General features: G+C 40.2%; 2 protein-coding genes across 2 annotated transcripts in view; one reads left to right on the top strand and one right to left on the bottom strand.

The window, feature by feature from the left end:
• The window catches only part of LOC128372458 (immunoglobulin lambda-1 light chain-like), a 29,125-nt gene extending 13,010 nt beyond the window's left edge, over positions 1-16,115 (top strand). The window contains exons 4-5 of the mRNA XM_053332525.1: positions 15,467-15,775; positions 15,886-16,115. Coding sequence (XP_053188500.1) covers positions 15,467-15,775; positions 15,886-16,115 — 539 coding nt within the window. The remainder of the gene's footprint in view (positions 1-15,466; positions 15,776-15,885) is intronic.
• Positions 2,468-5,478, bottom strand: LOC128372460 (immunoglobulin lambda-1 light chain-like). The gene is made up of 5 exons (XM_053332526.1): positions 5,423-5,478; positions 5,013-5,330; positions 4,549-4,590; positions 2,774-3,104; positions 2,468-2,720 (listed from the first exon to the last, which is right to left on the bottom strand). Exons 1-5 carry the CDS (start codon positions 5,463-5,465, stop codon positions 2,519-2,521), a joined length of 936 nt encoding a protein of 311 aa, XP_053188501.1. The 5' UTR covers positions 5,466-5,478; the 3' UTR covers positions 2,468-2,518.
• Positions 16,116-19,099: the final 2,984 nt, after the last annotated feature.

Genomic DNA, 19,099 nt, shown 5'->3' with positions numbered 1-19,099 from the left:
TAAAAACCTGAGACAACAAGCGATGAGTTCACACTGAAGTTCCTGGAACGATAGTTTAACCAGAGTGGATGGTTGTAACCGTCATTGTGTTGTTAAAGTGAAAAACCACAGTGAACAGTGTGGAGGCTGCTGAGCAGAAACCCACACGGCTCATCTGCTGCAGGAAAGGAAGTGTTGATTCGCTGTCAACTGTTTTTTTTTTTATGAGTCCTAATAACCACCGAGAACAGATTCATATCTGCTGCTGTACACTCATGAACTTCCCTCCATCTCATTTATGTCGCTCTTTTGTCTTGTTGTCTGTAAACCTTTTTTCCACTGAGCGCTCCCACCAGTTTTTAGTCACCAAATGTTCTCTTAACAGCAGGGGTGGAATATAATAAAGTACAATTGTGAGGTACTTTACATGAATATTTACATTTTATGCTTCTTTACTACATTTCAGAGGGAAATATTTTACTCTCTACTTCACTGCATTCATTACACAGCTATAGGTACTACTTACTTTTCAGATGTAGATTTTACTGATAAAGATCACTTTGTAGAGATCTATTTTCACTTTGACATATAAGAGTCTTTTCAGCCACATTAAATCCCCTTTGACTTCATAATGTCAAACAATAAAACATGAAACATTTCAAGACCCACTGTATGTATGTATATGATCTATGAAACACTGTGTGGAGCCAATTTACATCATAAGTACTTTACGTTAGATACTTGAAGTACATTTTGCAACTAATATTTCTGTAATTTATATATAAAACAATAACCTGTAAAGAAGTATTAACTGCAAGAGTCTGAAATGTATTACCACATATGCATTGCTCACTTTCTGCTGTCTGTCCCTTTTTAAACTGTCATTTTATGTGTTTTAATGTGTCTTTCATCTTGTGTATTTATTGATTGCAGCTTTTTTATATACTGAAGAGCTACTAAACAGATTTTCATTGTATCTTTGTACAATGACAAATAAAGATCTGTCTAGGAGAAAAAATAACAGCATCTTCTGCTTTGGTGTTAGCTTGATTCTACACTTTGGGTAGAAGTTGAAACTTCATTGTGTCGTCTGACTGTTTGTGTTGTTTGGAGCCAGGTTGCATTAGTGTGTCATTATGTACTGTCCACTTATAGCTGCTGACAAAAGGAGGATCCAAGACAGGACTCAGAAGCAGCACCTATTGCTTTGTGATATATATTTTACAGTAAATCATGGTGAAAAAACAAATGGACACTCTCAGCAACAGTTTGTCAATCATCCTGTTTATTACTTTTAAGCAAACTGAGAGCAGCTGAGCTAACAAACATAACATATAGATCAGACTGAAAACTGGAATGAAGGAAAAGTGACAGAAACAAAAACAAGAAAATGACAAAATACTCTTGTAAGACATGACAGTGTTTATTTTCACCAATTTTATTTATTTCTATACAACAAGAAATCTTAACAAAATATCTAAAAATGCTGATCACACTGCAGGAAAAAAAGGAAAATAATATAAACTGTTTGGTTCATGATGACAGTCAGATGAGAACAGCAGCTATGATATTGTTGAAAGTTTGTTTTGATGTGCAGGGATTGGTCAAGTTACTTTTGAGGCTGCATATAAATATATAGCTGTAAAAACACACATAATATTTAAAAAAGCAAGTTAATGAAGTTTTGATAAACCCCTATTAAAATGTTGGAAGGTAAATCCAGATGTACAATATGTTGTCGACGCTTATGCCTGTGTTGTTTATATAATCTTTTACATGTCGAAGGCAGAAAGGGAGATGGGATTGTTGCTAAATAATGTCCAAAGAAAAGCATTACAGGACAGGAATGTTAGTGCAGAAGAGGGTTTGAGAAGTTTAGGCAGAGTTTATCTACATAACAGAGATGTATATGCTCAAGAAGCTGTTTATACGTTAACAAATATGCATCTGAAGGAGTGTTCCTGATGACAATTTAATTCACCCAAATCCAACAATATGTCTTTTATTTTTAAATGTTTTGTTTATTTTGGTTAGTAGGTTGTGTCTATATAGACTAAGGCTAGTTAATGAAGTTTTGATAAACCCCTATTAAAATGGTGGAAGATAAATTCAGATGTACAATATGTTGTCGACGCTTATGCTTGTGTTGTTTACATAATTTTTTACATGTCGAAGGCAGAAAGGGAGATGAGATTGTTTCTAGAAATAAGCATCAAAGGACGGGAATGTTAGTGCAATGTTATGCAGTTTATCTACATAACAGAGATGTGTATGCTCAAGAAGTTATATGCAGGTTACCAAATATGCATCTGACGGAATGTCGTGAAAATGATTTACTTCACCCAAACGCAACGATATGTCTTTTTTATTCTTACATTTCTCTTGGTCAGCAGTTTGTCTCCACAATTAATACTTATTGTCACTAGTTTGAAAGAAAAAGCTAATGAGATCCTCACATTCCTCAGGATGGATCAGTTGTCAACTTTATCTTCAGGATTTAACAGTTGTCAGTGAGAAGTTAAAGCTGGAGGACAGTTACTCAGTCAGCATGTGTGCGGTTGGTGGACGGTCCCTTGTTTCTGAGGATCATCAGCAGAGAGAGTCCACAGCAGTACACCAGACTCTTCACTATCAGCACTGTGTACAGCACACAGAGCAGCAGCACCTGGTACTGAGACGGGACAAAAGCTGCTGGAGCTGGAACCTCTGAAACAGAAAAGGAGTCAAATGTCAGCGCTCTGCTCCTCTGCTCTCTCTGACAGAGTCTCCAGATGAAGCTGAATCATTGCTGAACACAGTCACCAAGCCTTCATTACCTTGTTCTGTTTGGGCCACCACTGTGCCCCCCTCATGCTTGACGTAGCAGCTGTATTTATATGTGCTGTCCTCTTGCTGATGGAGCAGCAGGATGGAGGCGCTGCGTCCCGGCTCTCTGAGCTCCAGCTGCTCTCCCTCAGCAGAGGTCAGCTCCTCCAGCGGGCCGTTCTTCTTCTGTCTTTTCCAGGAGAACTGGACCAGAGGAGGAGACATGGCTGAGGCCAGACACAGCAGGGAGCTCTTCCCCTCCAGGTGGGCTCTGGATGCTGCTCGGTACACGCTCACCACGGGCTTCACTACCTGCTCAACTGAAGTTTGACAGCAGCAACAAGCAGCACAGACACACATTCACACAGTCAACAGCAGCTTACAGCACTGCACTGCATTCAGTCTGATCCTGGAAACTACATGATCACTAAACTACTCATCAATACACCACAAACATCATCTACTGGACACTGGATCAATAATCATATCAGACTAAAGCATCATGGAAGCTCATCATATGTCATGTAGAAAGATTCAAACACAATGTACCACTCTTTATCAATATTTACCACTACATTAATTACTAATATAATAACATTTGTAAAACTGAACATATATCATGACATAACAGCCTCATAGAAAATACATTTGCATGATTATAGTGTTTTATTTAAAATATATTTACAACCATATACTTAATTCATAAAACCCAATCACCTCAACATGTAGAAATATGTCAAATATAATATAATGCAACATAATATAATATGACATTTGTCTTTGTAAAATTGAAAGTATAGTTTTATTACTTGTTTAAAATATATTATATTCACATATAATATATATTATATTTGTAAATGATTATAATGTTTTATATGAAGTATATTTACCATCATATACTTTAATCTAATCAGTCACACAATTCATCAATATTTTAAATATTTCTGCTTTTATATAAAATATAATTAACACATGTTCAGATTTATCAAATAAATATAAGAATAATATATTTCTAAGTGTTCTAATGAAATTATGAAATTATACATTCATTTTATATATATTAAATTACAATAAGTTTTCTTATGTAAGAGATTTTCTACTATATACTTTCTGAAATATTCTTAATAATATATAATTGACATCACATTGATTTCATTTACTAATTACATTTATATTAAATGTGTATTAAGATTTACAATTATATACTTTAATTTTAATTATTATTATTGTAATAACATTCATCTATTTTACCTTCATGCATTAATATATTTTCTACTAAAAAACATATTTATCATCATAAAAACACAATTATCATGAGATACATTTGATCATTTACAAATATATAGTGTATATTTAACACACAATATATTTATTTATTTGCTTCTAAAATGACATTTAGGAACATTTATTAAATGATGTTTCACATCATATATCATCTTGTTTTTTAACAAACAGCAGCTGCTGCTGAATCACTGAGATGATTAAATCCTGTTTATTTGTAACATTACTGATATCAGACTTTTTGGCTGGAAACAAACTTTGATGTGATGCATAAATAAAGAATAACTTGTGGTGTGCAGTGAGATTTGAAGCTCTTTTCAGGAGTTATTGATTAGTTTGATGTAAGAATGGCTGCATGAAGAATTCTCTACTAAATATGACAAAACTAACATGTAAAGCCTGAAGCAGCAGAAACTAAAACTACAAACACATTTTCTACTTGTTCAATAAAACAACTGAAGGAAAATGAAAGTTTAGACTTACCTACAAACAGTTTAGTTCCAGAGAGAAAGCTCCGGACGTTGCCTACACAGTGAAAAAGCGTTGTACAAAAACCTGTCTGCTGTTGAGTGTCAGCTGAGGTGAAATAATCCACATTTTTAAGCAGAATCATATTTCATCTCCATGATGTGTTTGTCTAATGTTCACATCAACATGACTGTCTCTTCTTTTATTTGATTTTAGCCACATTAGCAGTGTGACTATATGGATACTAATGTCAGTCAGCTGGTCGGTCCTCCACTTAAGTGCAGATGGATTGGATCTGATTCTGGATCAAAGGACGGATGGATTGTATTTAAATGTTGTTCAGACGTTCACGGTCCCCAGAGGATTCAATTATTGATTTGACCTGGGCTGTGGTTTACTGCTCTCTTCCTGTCACAAGCACTGTTTGACATCTGGAGGTTTTTGTACAGGCTGCAGGGATCATTTCTCACTGTGGGAACCTTTCACACAGTTACAGTAGTAGGTGGCTGAATGTGAGAGTTGAACTGTCTGGATCACCAACTCACAGCCGTTTCCTTTTCTTTCGGATGTGAAATCATTTTTCTGTGGATGATTGTAACGTTTATCCATTTGACAGTTTTTTGATTCTTTCCTATTCATCTCAAGAAGCACTGTGAATGTTTCTTTTTTTTGGTACCAAAAGACCCAGTCAGTCCTACACTGCTCCGTTCCTCGACAGCTGAAGGAGACTGTTTCACCAGCTCTCCTGGTCAATGTTAAATCATCCTGAATCAGCTGTGCTGCCATGGCAACCAGCGCTGTAGAGAAACAGACACACAGATGAAGGTCAGTGTGACAGTGTTTGTTAAAGGTTGAGTTTGTGGGCTCCTGATTGGCTGGAAACACTCACCTGAACACAGACAGCACAGAGCAGCAGCTGGGAGGAAAAGCATTTTGTGAAGTGGTGTTTCCTCTGGTGAACCTGGGGAGAAGTGGCGCTCTGATGCAGCTGAGGCCAAACAAGGACGAGCTGTGAGATCAGACGAGGGCCATGTGGTTTCTAACAGGTCCTCAAACCTCCCATCAGCCCCTGCAGCGGACACATAAGGCTGCTGCTGCTGCTGTGTGGTTTTCCGCTGAGTGAAAAAATAGTCTGGTGTTAATTATTTTAATAATATTATTCAACTATAATTTTAATATTGCAACAATAAGAGAAAATGCTATCAGTAACAACCTGCAGCAATACATTTTATAATATATTTTACACATTATATGATATATTGTTAATGATGTTCAGGCGTTTAATGACACTTTAAACCTATAGTTTACATCTCATTCTCCACTTAATATTACATTACCTCTATCTGCTGTGTGCTGCTGTAGTACATTGTTGGACTTTTCTTCCAATAGCACATTTAAGATATGAGCAGTCACCCAGGGGGGCATCTTACCGGGGGACACGGTGCAAACACACCAAAAGAAAACTATCATGTTTTCTATCATTTATTTACACGTCATGTCTTTTTTTTATAAACAAGTAACGAGCCTGTTTAACAATGTAAGGAGTAGAAAGTACAGATATCTGTGTTCAAATGTAGGGAGGGAAAGTCAAAAGTCATAGGAAAAAAATACTCAGGTAAAGTACAGATACCTGAAATATCTACTTAAGTACAGTAACCAAGTACAAATACTTCATTACTTCTCACCTCCGCCTATGATCATATTGAGATCCAACCTCTCTCTGCATTTTACTGGTGAATAGGACACAGTGTATATGATTCACCCCATGTCCATGGTGACAACATGGCACTGTGGTGGAGTTGTCCATACTCTCTCTATAGACAGCCGTGATAAAACCTTCACACTGCTGCCATCTGGTGGCTGCAACAACACATTGCTTCTACTACTACTAGTCTCTTCATAGTTTTGTTTTCATGGCCCCAAATGTGCATAAAGAGTATAAATGTGTACAAAGTTAAACCAGCTCGCTGACTATAAAAGAGCAGCAGCCACACTGATAGAGCCGAACCCAGAATCATGAAACCCCAAGAAAAGGAAATAAAACCTGGAGCAGTCACAATACAAATACAAAACCATCACATTCATTTATTTCTGGCTGTTAAGGAGCTTGATTGACACATGAACAAAGGAATGTTTGTATTGATTGTGCCTGCACAGGGGAAGCCTATATCTCTTCCCAGAATAATGTAGATTGTAAGAAGAGTTTCTGTTTCACACTCCAGAACAGATGGTGGCGGTAATGCACCAAAAGCTGGATGACCAACCACGATAAACAAGAACGAGGAAGAAGAAGAAGAAGAAGAAGAAGAAGAAGAAGAAGAAGAAGTAGCAGAAGCAGAAACAGCAGCACCAGCAGCAGCAGCAGTCGCCACCGCCGCCGCTGCTTTCACAAATTACAACTACTACAAGAGCAGCATGGAGGAGAACCAGAACCCGGACTCACTGTCTGCTACCACCGATAAACAGGTCAGTTTCTCAGCTGTAAAAACTACAGAAAGTGTTCAGTGTTTCCCTCTGTTTCTTACAAGTTTGGCTCTGTAGTGGAACTAGTCCCAACCTGCAAAAAGTCATTTCAGGGAGGTTCGTTCCGGGGTTGTGGGGGTTGTTACACTTGGTGTCGGTCCGGGGGAGGGATGTGATCGATGTCGGTCTAATAAGCAGCAACACAGAGCTATAAGGACGCTTTGCTCTCACACGCGCTGCATTTATAATAACACAAACACACACGCAGACGGCAGAGTTGGGATGTCTGCTAGTGACACCAAACACAGGAAACAACTAAAAACCATCTCCCTCTTTATTTATTATTCTTTCATTATTCATTATTCTGCAGTAAAACCGACGATAATAAGACTGCTTTAAGTAAATATATTTAAACAGAAGTGGAGGAGAGTCAGAAAGTCGACAACAAAGTTATTATAGAGCATCACCTCCATTTTAGTTTGGATTTGTTAGTGCCACTAGGTGGCGGTGTTGCAGAAAAAAACCTTTAACTACACCACTTGAAATTTATGGTTCTCCATGACATGTATTTTCAATTGATTAAAAAAGAACATAAAAAAAGATTATGTTATAATAGCTTTATTCCACTTAATGTGAAACATTCACATAAAAACACATCCATACAGTAACATAAGACACTGAGTCATGCAGAGTTCAGTGGACTGTGCATCAAAAATGTGATACAAGCAAACCGAGAGCTGTTCATGGAACAGACACACTGAATGTCTGTTGGTAAAACTCATTCTTATAGTTCATCTGTATGAGCTTTATCAGGGGTAGAGCTCAGTTTTCTTCATATCCTTCGCTTTCACATGTTTGGGGATTTTACAGTTATTTCCAAGCGGTCCTCTGTAAGTCCAGATGTTTTTATGCCATTGGCTCCAAACCTTTTCTTTAATGACCATTACTAAAGTCACAGTATAGGCTATTGGCTATGATCCAGTGACTATTGTTTATTTTGAGTCATCATTTTTTTATTCCAATTTATACTAAAATAAAATGTGGCTGAAGGCCTTTATTAACTTTAATTCATATTAAAATTATATTGTAAGCTATCAAAATATTGTTTGCTGTCTTGTCAACATGGCTTTTTACAAATGTCCTTTTCTTCAAAGTTTTTTAAAAACGTTTTCTTATTATATTATCAAGTCATACAGTCTTTGTTTACATTTTATTGTCTTTAAGCTATGATTTGCCATTTCATCAACATTTTCTATCTCAATATGTGGATTTGCTTCAATATCAGGTGGTTGCAGGAAATTGTCTAATAACTGTGGCAGCATCTTTTTTGTTTTACTATCATCTGAACCAGTGGGAGCACACAATATGTGACCAAAATTAACATCAACAGTGTGACTCCTATTACCAGGGTCCTGTTTCAGAAAGCAGGTTTAGTTAGTTGACTCAGAGTTGAAGGAAACACAAAGCCAGTTCAGATTAACTCTGAGTCAGTTACCCTGGCAACATACTCAGTGACACTAACCTGCTCATTGGCAGGTTTTCTTCAACTAAACATGAGTTTCTCTTCTTTTTTAACTTACGCCTGCAGACTGAAGGAGAGGTCAGACATGGTGTGTCCTTTTCTTAAAGATTCAGTTAATATTGAAGCTCAAATACTAAGCAGAAATCTCCATCAGAGGGTGAATTGACCCCGCTGGGATGTTTTATCATTCTCTGATGATTATCTGAACAAAATATTCAGCCTTCGTATTGTCTGTATGACACGTGATCATGGACTTGCTCTTAGTTCAGAACAAATTCTTTGTGTTGCACTTTGGGTTTTATATATAACATATGACGCTGAGCATGTTTCCAAGGCAACCGACAATATTAAATACTGGCAGTGTTGGGATGGCTGAAAAATTGACTTTTTTTGCGTGGAAGAAGGTAGGGCAGGCTAAACAACAACACAGCTGCTTGTAAATTATACCTTATTTGTTTGAGCTATATTTTCATATTTCATCTTCAGTTGCTGCCAAGTAGGTCTATGTTTTGTACCTGTTGGGGTCTGCATGAATATTAAATGTACCGCGCACACACACGGATATGGAGAAGTAGGAGGACTGAGCTCTTTGTTTCTCCTGTTGTCATGGTGAATCATATTATCTGTTTCAGTGATGAAGGCTTATTATCTCCTCATGCACAAACTTCACTCAGAGTTGATTGAACTAACTGTTATCAGCTGTTCTGAAACTGAAAACTCTGAGTTTGACAGCTCAGAGTTAGTCAACCTAGAGTTAAGGTTTTAACTCGGCTTGTTAAACTTGCTTCCTGAAACAGGCCCCAGGCCTATTTTAATTAACCAATCCCTTATTGTCAATGCCACTTTAAGATATCTGTATACTGAACACTCATCGCCAATACGATCACACGTAGGCATGGGCCGGTTACCGGTTTCAAGGTATACCACGGTATGAAAAAGTCACGGTTTCAAAACCACTAAAAATTTCCGTCATACCGTTCCTGCGGTATGATCAGGTTTTTTTTTTTAATGTGACGTCTGGTCAGAGAGAGAGTGGAGGTCCCTGGTCGTGTGCAGCTGCAGCGTGAAGTACAACCCCTCCCATACTCTGGTTGCTGTTACAAGCAGGTAGCTCTGCAGGCTGTATGATGGCTGAAGGAGGCGAGCGCCCCGAACTTTCCCCCCGTCTAAAAGGACCAAGTCGGCTGTATTTATACTACGGCTACCGTAAAAAGACAGACGGCCGCGTCTTGGAGGAAGAAGGTAACGGACAGTAGCAGCGCGAGGAGGAAATACATCCTATAGTGAGCAAGTCTCCAAAAATTGTTGATTCAGTTTTAAGCTCCTGCTGCATTTATTTATTTATATTTATCTTAGAAGTGTTTTTACTTTTTTCAATTATTTATGTTCTGATATCTTGAGCCACAGGTTAAGTGATTGCATTTATTTGCATTTTGTTTTTTTTCTCACAAAAAATAATTCATTTATGTTGTGACTTGAGCTGCAGGTTTAGCCTCAGTTGAAGGACTGCGCTTTTTTTATTTTATTTAGAAATAATTCAGTTATTTTTTATTATCATTTATTTTAAATACATATTTACTAAAAATAAAAGACCATTCAATGGGAAAAATATCTTTATAGAAAAGTTTATTTTTTGCAATACAACTACTTATTTTATTTATTATTAAAATACGTCTACAGGGTTAACGGAGCAAAAGTTAAACACATTATGAATTTTAAAACATAATCACACAGTTGATTTTATCACTAGAGGGCAGTAGTGTTACAAGAAGTAGAAATTGTGACAATATTTGGAACTAAATATCTTCTTAACTGATGATTACACAGGCTTATCATACATGTACCATTTGTCTTGTATTTACATGACAAATGCTATTACATAACTTGCATACTGTTTAGACAATCAACTTGCATAAAACTGAGGTTTGACTCGGATTAGCAGGGGAGCTCTGCTTCTGTGTTATGAAACATCCAGAGACCTCTCAGGTCATCTGGGACAGGTCTGCTTTCTGTCCCAGAGTCAAAACTAAACATGGAGAAGCAGCGTTCAGTTCTTATGCTCCACATATTTCCCTCCTGAGACCACATGATGATTTCTGGTCTTAGGGTTGTAGACTGTATCACCACCGGTACCTTGTTCAGCCTTTGTTTCTTCTTTCCTTCTCCAAGATGTCAGTGAGCAATGTTAACACCTTGTCATGGCACCACGTATATATCTCCTCTGGGTAAAAGGTTTTATGCCCTGATAGGATGTGTTCCTTTCACTCCACACAACTGACACATGGGGTCCTCCCCATTCCCCACCTGTGCAAGTTGACCAGGATTAGGAGGGTGTTGAAATGTGAGGATACCATCTTCTCAGGGCCCTTTTGCTTAATTTAAAGTGATTTCCAGATATTTTCCAGTGTTAAACTGAACAACCTGCTGTCGTTTAGAGTTGAAACTGTGGATTTGATTTTTGCAGAGTCTAACCAAGCTGCAACAAAATATTGCTCAGGGGATGAGGTGATTGTGGTTAAACTGGAAAATCATTAAACTATATTTTTACACTAAAAGAAGAGTTTCAGGGAATTTATCGATTATCATGATAGTACTGATTACCATGATATTATAGTGGCACATCTCTGAGTAAGACCTTAATCATCTTCATGTCTTGTTTTTCCCGACTAACAGTCCATATCGATCTCTTTGCGTTTTTCTTATTGTATTGCTTGTTTTTTCATTTTCTTTTTTTGTCAGTGCTCTATTAATGGCTTCACAAAGGTCAGGAGAGGACTAGATGTCCTGATGTAGTCAGGGTCAAGTTTAAAAAATACTTGATCCTTGATTTCTCAAAGTGCAACTCTGTTTTTTTTAATGACTTGTCATCTAACTTACTCTTTCTCTCTCTTTCTCTGTGTATTTGTCTGTTGTCATAGAAACACACAGGAAGAAAGGAAATGAAATATCACTGCTGTCAGCCCTCTGACGAAGCCATCACCACATCAAGATATTTACCAATTCCTCAGAAAATTCACACTAGAGAGAAGCCTTACAGCTGTGAGCAGTGTGGTAAAACTTTCACTTGTAACCATAGTCTAAAAACACACCAACGCATTCACACTGGAGAGAAGCTGTACAGCTGTGAGCAATGTGGGAAAAGTTTCAAAGACAACAGCTCCCTAAAAACACACCAACGCATTCACACTGGAGAGAAGCCTTACTGGTGTGAGCAATGTGGGAAATCTTTCACTGACAACAGCACCCTAAAAACACACCAACGCATTCACACTGGAGAGAAGCCTTACTGGTGTGAGCAATGTGGGAAAAGTTTCACTCACAACAACTCCCTAAAAAGACATCAACGCATTCACACTGGAGAGAGGCCGTACAGCTGTGAGCAATGTGGGAAAATGTTCACTTGTAACAGTAATCTAAAAACACACCAACGCATTCACACTGGAGAGAAGCCTTACAGCTGTGAGCAATGTGGGCAAACTTTCACTGACAACAGCTCCCTAAAAAAACACCAACGCATTCACACTGGAGAGAACTTTTACTGGTGTGAGCAATGTGGGAAAACTTTCACTCACAACAACTCCCTAAAAACACACCAACGCATTCACACTGGAGAGAAGCCGTACAGCTGTGAGCAATGTTGGAAAACTTTCACTCATGACAGTAATCTAAAAAAACACCAACGCATTCACACTGGAGAGAAGCCGTATAGCTGTGAGCAATGTGGGAAAACTTTCACTCAAGACAGTAATCTAAAAATTCACCAACGCGTTCACACTGGAGAGAAGCCGTATAGCTGTGAGCAATGTGGGAAAATGTTCACTTGTAACAGTCATCTAAAAACACACCAACGCATTCACACTGGAGAGAAGCCTTACTGGTGTGAGCAATGTGGGAAAACTTTCACTCACAACAGCTCCCTAAAAACACACCAACGCATTCACACTGGAGAGAAGCCTTACTGGTGTGAGCAATGTGGGAAAACTTTCACTCACAACAGCTCCCTAAAAACACACCAACGCATTCACACTGGAGAGAATGATTTGTGATAATTTATGATGCAACGTGTGTTTGCGTTTTCATGTTGTATCCCAAATCAGCGGTTATGGTTACCAAGTTTAACCTTTGACAGTATTAACATGCCACCCGTTTGTAGAAAAGCTGAAATGTTACATTGACAACAGTTGAAAATATTGATGGTGTGATTTTTGTTTTTCCTAAGAAAAGCAATGTATTTGTGAGATTTTATATATAAACGTCATCAAGTTGGAGAACACATTGAAAGAAATAGTGACCTTTCATTTAAAGTTGTAGATTTCCAGGTGAAAAATGTTTTGTAAAAATAGTCTTGATTCAATAACGGCTGTTGTTAAGCCCTCATGTTTATTTCTCTCTTGTGTACTCTAAATATTATGTGGCTGACAGTATAGGAATGAATGGGGTACCATCTTTGAAGGCGATATCCACTTACCGTACCGTCCTCTTTCGCTTATTCGGGGTCGGGTCATGGGAGCAGCAGCCTCAGCAGGGAAGCCCCGACTTCCCTCCCCCAGCCACTTCATCCAGCTCTTCCCGGGGGATCCCGAGGCGTTCCTAGGCCAGCCGAGAGACATAGTCTCTCCACCGTGTCCTGGGTCTTCCCTGGGGTCTCCTACCTGTGGGATGTGCCTTGAACACCTCACAGGGAGGCGTCCAGGAGGCATCCTAATTAGATGCCCGAGCCACCTCATCTGGCCCGTCTCGACGCCGAGGAGCAGCGGGTCCACTCCAAGCTCCCTCTGGATAACTGAGCTTCTCACCTTATCTCTAAGGGAGAGCCCAGCCACTCTACGGAGAAAGCTAATTTCGGCCGCTTGTACCCACGATCTTGTTCTTTCGGTCACTACCCAAAGCTCATGACCATAGGTGAACGAGGATCGATCTGTGCAGAGTCCACATTACTGCAGACGCCGCACCGATCCGCCTGTCGATCTCAAGCTCCGTCCTTCCCTCACTCGTGAACAAGACCCCGAGGTACTTGAACTCCTCCACTTGGGGCAGGATCTCGTCCCCGACCCGGAGAGTGCACTCCACCCTTTTCCGGTTGAGGACCATGGACTTGGATTTGGAGGTGCTGATTCTCATCCCGGCCGCTTCACACTCGGCTGCGAACCGATCCAGCGAGAGTTGGAGGTCACGGTCTGATGAAGCCCACAGGACCACATCATCCGCAAAAAGCAGTGACCCAATCCTGAGGGGAGGCCAGGGAGTTGACCCCCTCAACGCCCTGGCTGCGCCTAGAAATCCTGTCCATAAAAATTATGAACAGGATCGGTGACAAAAGGCAGCCCTGGCGAAGTCCAACCCTCGCGGGAAACAAGTCCGACTTATTACCGGCAATGCGGACCAAGCTCTGACACCGGTCATACAGGGAACGGACGACCCTTATCAGGGGGTCCATTACCCCGTATTCCCGGAGAACCCCCCACAGGACTCCCCGAGGGACACGGTCGAATGCCTTCTCCAAGTCCACAAAACACGTGGACTGGTTGGGCAAACTCCCATGCACCCTCAAAGATCCTGCAGAGGGTATAGAGCTGGTCCACAGTTCCACGGCCTGGACGACAACCACACTGCTTCTCCTGAATCCGAGGTTTGACTATCCGACGGACCCTCCTCTCCAGCACCTCCGAATAGACCTTACCAGGGAGGCCAAGGAGTGTGATTCACCTGTAGTTGGAACACACCCTCCGGTCCCCCTTCTTAAAAAGAGGGACCACCACCCCAGTCTGCCAATCCAGAGGCACTGCCCCCGATGTCCACGCGATGCTGCAGAGTTGTGTCAACCATGACAGCCCCACAACATCCAGGGCTTTGAGGAACTCGGGGCGGATCTCCTCCACCCCCGGGGCCCTCCCACTGAGGAGCTTTTTGACCACCTCTGCGACCTCCACCCCAGAGATAGGAGAGCCCACACCCGAGCCCCCAGGCCCTGCTTCCTTACCGGAAGGCGTGTCGGTGGGATTGATGTCTTCGAAGTATTCCCTCCACCGATCCACAACGTCCTGAGTCGAGGTCAGCAGCGCACCGTCCCCACCGTACACAGTGTTGATGGCGCACTGCTTCCCCCTCCTGAGATGCTGGATGGTGGTCCAGAATCTCTTCTCCGGACGTCTGCAGGTACACCGTCATGTCTTACCTGCCAAGATAAGCAGCAGATGTTTGAGAGCATGTTTTAACTGATTTCATCATTCACACTAAATTGATGAGTGACTACAGATTCCTGCCTGTTACTCCTCCTTTCTCAGTCACCTCTCCTGATCTCTCTGTGTGTGTCTGTCCTCTCTCCTCTTCTACAGTACATCCCTCTTAGTCTTTACCTTTCTGCTTCCTGCTTTGATTTAGACCTCACCTGTTTCCACTGATTCCCACTTTTCTCTACTCGTGGTGTCTTTGCTTTCTAAGCACATCACACACTTTTTATCCCTCAGTAGTCGGTCAACACACTCCAGTCTCAGAGCAGTTTGTAAAATATTCATGAACTTTAATCTATTGAGTCATGTTAGTGATGGAAACACCGACTCTTTTGAGTGAGTCGGTTGTATGGTTGTAAATGTATTTTATATAAAGCGCTATAATCATGACCAAATGTATTTATGAGGCTGTTATGTTATAATATATGTTCACTTTTACAAATGTTATTATATTAGTAATTAATGTAGTGGTAAATTCGATAAAGAGTGGTACATTGTGTTTGAATCTTTCTACATGACATATGATGAGCTTCCATGATGCTTTAGTCTGATATGATTATTGATCCAGTGTCCAGTAGATGATGTTTGTGGTGTATTGATGAGTAGTTCAGTGATCATGTAGTTTCCAGGATCAGACTGAATGCAGTACAGTGCTGTAAGCTGCTGTTGACTGTGTGAATGTGTGTCTGTGCTGCTTGTTGCTGCTGTCAAACTTCAGATGAGCAGGTAGTGAAGCCCGTGGTGAGCGTGTACCCAGCAGCATCCAGAGCCCACCTCGAGGGGAAGAGCTCCCTGCTGTGTCTGGCCTCAGCCATGTCTCCTCCTCTGGTCCAGTTCTCCTGGAAAAGACAGAAGAAGAACGGCCTGCTGGAGGAGCTGACCTCTGCTGAGGGAGAGCAGCTGGAGCTCGGAGAGCCGGGACGCAGCGCCTCCATCCTGCTGCTCCATCAGCAAGAGGACAGCACATATAAATACAGCTGCTACGTCAAGCATGAGGGGGGCACAGTGAAGGCCCAAACAGAACAAGGTAATGAAGGCTTGGTGACTGTGTTCAGCAGTGATTCAGCTTCATCTGGAGACGCTGTCAGAGAGAGCAGAGGAGCAGAGCGCTGACATGTGTCTCCTTTTCTGTTTCAGAGGTTTCTCTTTTTCCACCAACACCAGCTCCGACAGCTAAACCAACTCCGACAGCTACATCAGCTCCAACACCTCCAGCAGCTTTTGTCCCGTCTCAGTACCAGGTGCTGCTGCTCTGTGTGCGGTACACAGTGCTGATAGTGAAGAGTCTGGTGTACTGCTGTGGACTCTCTCTGCTGATGATCCTCAGAAACAAGGGACCGTCCACCAACTGCACACATGCTGACTGACTGTTTCCTGCTCACCTTTTCTCACCATCACATCTCATCAATTCATCTCATTCATCACTTTAATCAGTCTTCACAAATGTCACTTATGACGTTGTGTTGTGTTTGTTTTTACGTTCTCTCTCTTCGTGCACAAGTTAGATACAGTTGTGCTAAATATATAAATACATATATACACATTTATATTTACCTTAACAGTTACTTCTTCAGCTCAGATTGTTTGATTCCTGCTTTAAACTTTGACATGTGTACAGAAAATAAAAGCAAATACAGAAAATATAACTTAGTATTTAGTTCTTTACAAACCTTTATTATGTTTATTGTTTTGTGTTTAATGTATTCTGCAACATTAAATGTTCTCTTTTTCATTCATAATTATGATATTCTTATATTTACAATATAAAGTCTCATCAGTTACTGATTATATAACTTCATTTCAGTCTTATGATGCTCTCGTTCATTTCCAATATAGAGTCACTTCTGAATGTACAATGAAGAAATATATCAAAAAATCACTAAAATACTGATTAGCTCTTGTAGTTTTATCCAGACTAAATAGTTTGGTGCATTTACATTTAAAACATTTATAATGAAACTAAATGTATTTAGATTTATACAGCAGACATAAATACAAAAGTCATTCAGTGTATAAAATGACTTGTTTGTCTCAGTGGTTTCTATTTCTGTGTCATTATGGTTTGTGTTCTGATTGATGATAACAAACATGGGATGTTGTTTTATTTGAAACTTTGCACAGAGACAGTGTCGTGGTAAAAACTGCAATTTAGAAGAAGTTGAAAGATTTCAGAAACACCACAAATAAAAAAATGAGTTTGTTTTATTAGCAAAATCAACTTCATATAAAACTTGTAACTGTCTCGGAGACAGATTTCATCTTTTATTTTGAAAGTTAAGGTCATAGGTCAGTGTTTGGGGAGGTGTGCTGCATTATGGGTGAGAAGAGATGTAAACGGAGAACGACAACGTGGCTACAAAGAAGACATACAGCCAGAAAGTAATTTGCATGGTTCAAGAGGCGCACACGGTAACTGTTTTGCCTTGTTTTGTGGTTTCGGCTGTCATATTTGTGGGGCATTTGTGGGAATTCTTTATAAAAACATTTAGTGTGCCTTTTATTGCCATGCTTGGGCCTGTGTAATGAGAGAAACTTGAGACTGTGGAGGATAGAGAGAGATATTTTTTGACTTGTTGTGTTTTGTGTTATTTTTATAGTTTTCACGGTGTCTTGAGAGGATAAGAGATACGAATAAAAACAACTGGAGACATCAGTATGAGACGTGGCCTTATTCATTGGACCAGTGCATTTATAGTGAAAACGTACGCCGTGTGGCCAAGAGTCTACTGTAAAGAGCAGCGCGCGTGTCCGTGAAGAAGAGAGAGAGAAGCATCGCCGGGGCAGTGTATGACCGGACAAGAGGCTAAGGAAGAGGCGTGCTAATCCAAGGAAGACGGTGGGAGAGTCGATCCTGACACCGGGTGGAGAGTGCCGCGATTTCGCCAACAGAGGGCAACAATTGTGCGGACTACAGCTCCGCAAATATCCCCTACCGGGTGCAGCGTGCAATGTGTGTGTTTCTCGTCCCACACTGTCAACACAAAGAGGGCATGCTCTACAGACGGCGCCAGGTTTGACTGTGCTACCCTGAAGTTCTTATGGAACTTTGGATACCTTGAAAAGAAGGACCGGACAAAACTGCTGGTTCTTAAAGAGAGAGTAACTCATATTTCCTTATATAAAACAAACAAAAACCGTTACAAGAAACTTGTTAAAAACACTAGGTTAATTATTGAGAGAGTAATTTCATTTCTTTATAGACTAATTGCGGTTCCTGATTTATCAGTGTAATTGTTATGAAGGTTTTAATAGTCTAACGTTTGTTTTGTTAATGGTTTATCTGAGAGTTTAAATACTGAGTTTAACGAGATTGGGTAAATAGAAATAGCAGTTGATTGTACTGATAACTACATAGTTCTAAAGGGTTATATCTGCACATGCAAATTGAGGTATGCAGTGCCTTTTCAAAAACCTGTGAAATGTCTGTTAGTGAGGAAAAATCACCAAGTGCCAAATTAAGTGAAAAAATTGAGTCTCTTCAAGAAGACTTAAGTAGTTTGAGAATACAGTTAAAATCTCAAACTGAGGAAGCTGAAAAAGAGAGATTAGAATCACTTATAGGTGATGTCTTTGCTGAAATAGAGATAGTGAAATTAACAATGGTTGAGCCTACCTCCACAACCTTCCAGACAGACAACCCCAGGAAATCTTCACGCGAGAGAAAGTTAACCCCAAAAATGCTGGAGTTGAAGCAACAAGAGATCTCTCAGAAGGAGAGTAAATTCTTCACAATGTATGAAAAATGGAAAGAGCAGGTAAAAGCTGCACGCACCAATCTTAAACAAGAGTGCTCTGATGGAGATTTGAGTGACATGATGGATGCTGTTGAAGGACTAGAGAAACAAGTGAAAGATGTATATGAAAATGTACGATCTCAATCAGCACCTTCTACTGAGATTAGAAGGAAGATGGATTCCTGCACAGCAGTAACAGGAGATTTGATGGGACTTATGAAGGTACGCATGAGTGAAGTAGGGCAAGAGGACTTTGATGCCAAAGCAGAAAGTGCAAGGCTTCATGTGATGCTGGACAGAGATTATGCCCAATCAGTATTTGGGTCTTCAAGAACTAAATCTACTGTTCGTAGCCACCACTCAAATCATTCTTCACATTCAGCAGAAAGTCAAAGCTTAACAGTCAAGAGAGCAGAGTGTGCTGCGCAGCTGGCTGCAAAAAGAGCTGAAATGAAGATGGAAGAAGCAATTGCTGCACAAAAGCAAGAACTTAAGAAACTAGAAAATCAGAGAGATCTTGATGTGATAGCGGCTAAACTTAAGGCATACTCTGATGCTGACTCAAATGGGGGTGACAGCCAAGGCCAAGCAGCATGTGATGAGGCCAGTTGTCCTCC

Source organism: Scomber japonicus, chromosome 14, assembly GCF_027409825.1.
Source record: "Scomber japonicus isolate fScoJap1 chromosome 14, fScoJap1.pri, whole genome shotgun sequence".
Lineage (NCBI taxonomy): Eukaryota > Metazoa > Chordata > Actinopteri > Scombriformes > Scombridae > Scomber > Scomber japonicus.
The sequence above is the reverse complement of the archived record's forward strand: the minus strand, read 5'-3'. Positions and strand labels throughout refer to the sequence as shown.

What these genes read in the sequence shown, in the direction of transcription:
- LOC128372460 (XM_053332526.1), bottom strand. Translation starts at nt 5,465, where the DNA reads ATGCTTTTCCTCCCAGCTGCTGCTCTGTGCTGTCTGTGTTCAG. An exon ending in CTACTGTAACTGTGTGAAAG is followed by an intron (nt 4,591 to 5,012) that starts GTTCCCACAGTG and finishes TTCACTGTGTAG; the next exon opens with GCAACGTCCGGAGCTTTCTC. An exon ending in TGGAACTAAACTGTTTGTAG is followed by an intron (nt 3,105 to 4,548) that starts GTAAGTCTAAAC and finishes GTCAAACTTCAG; the next exon opens with TTGAGCAGGTAGTGAAGCCC.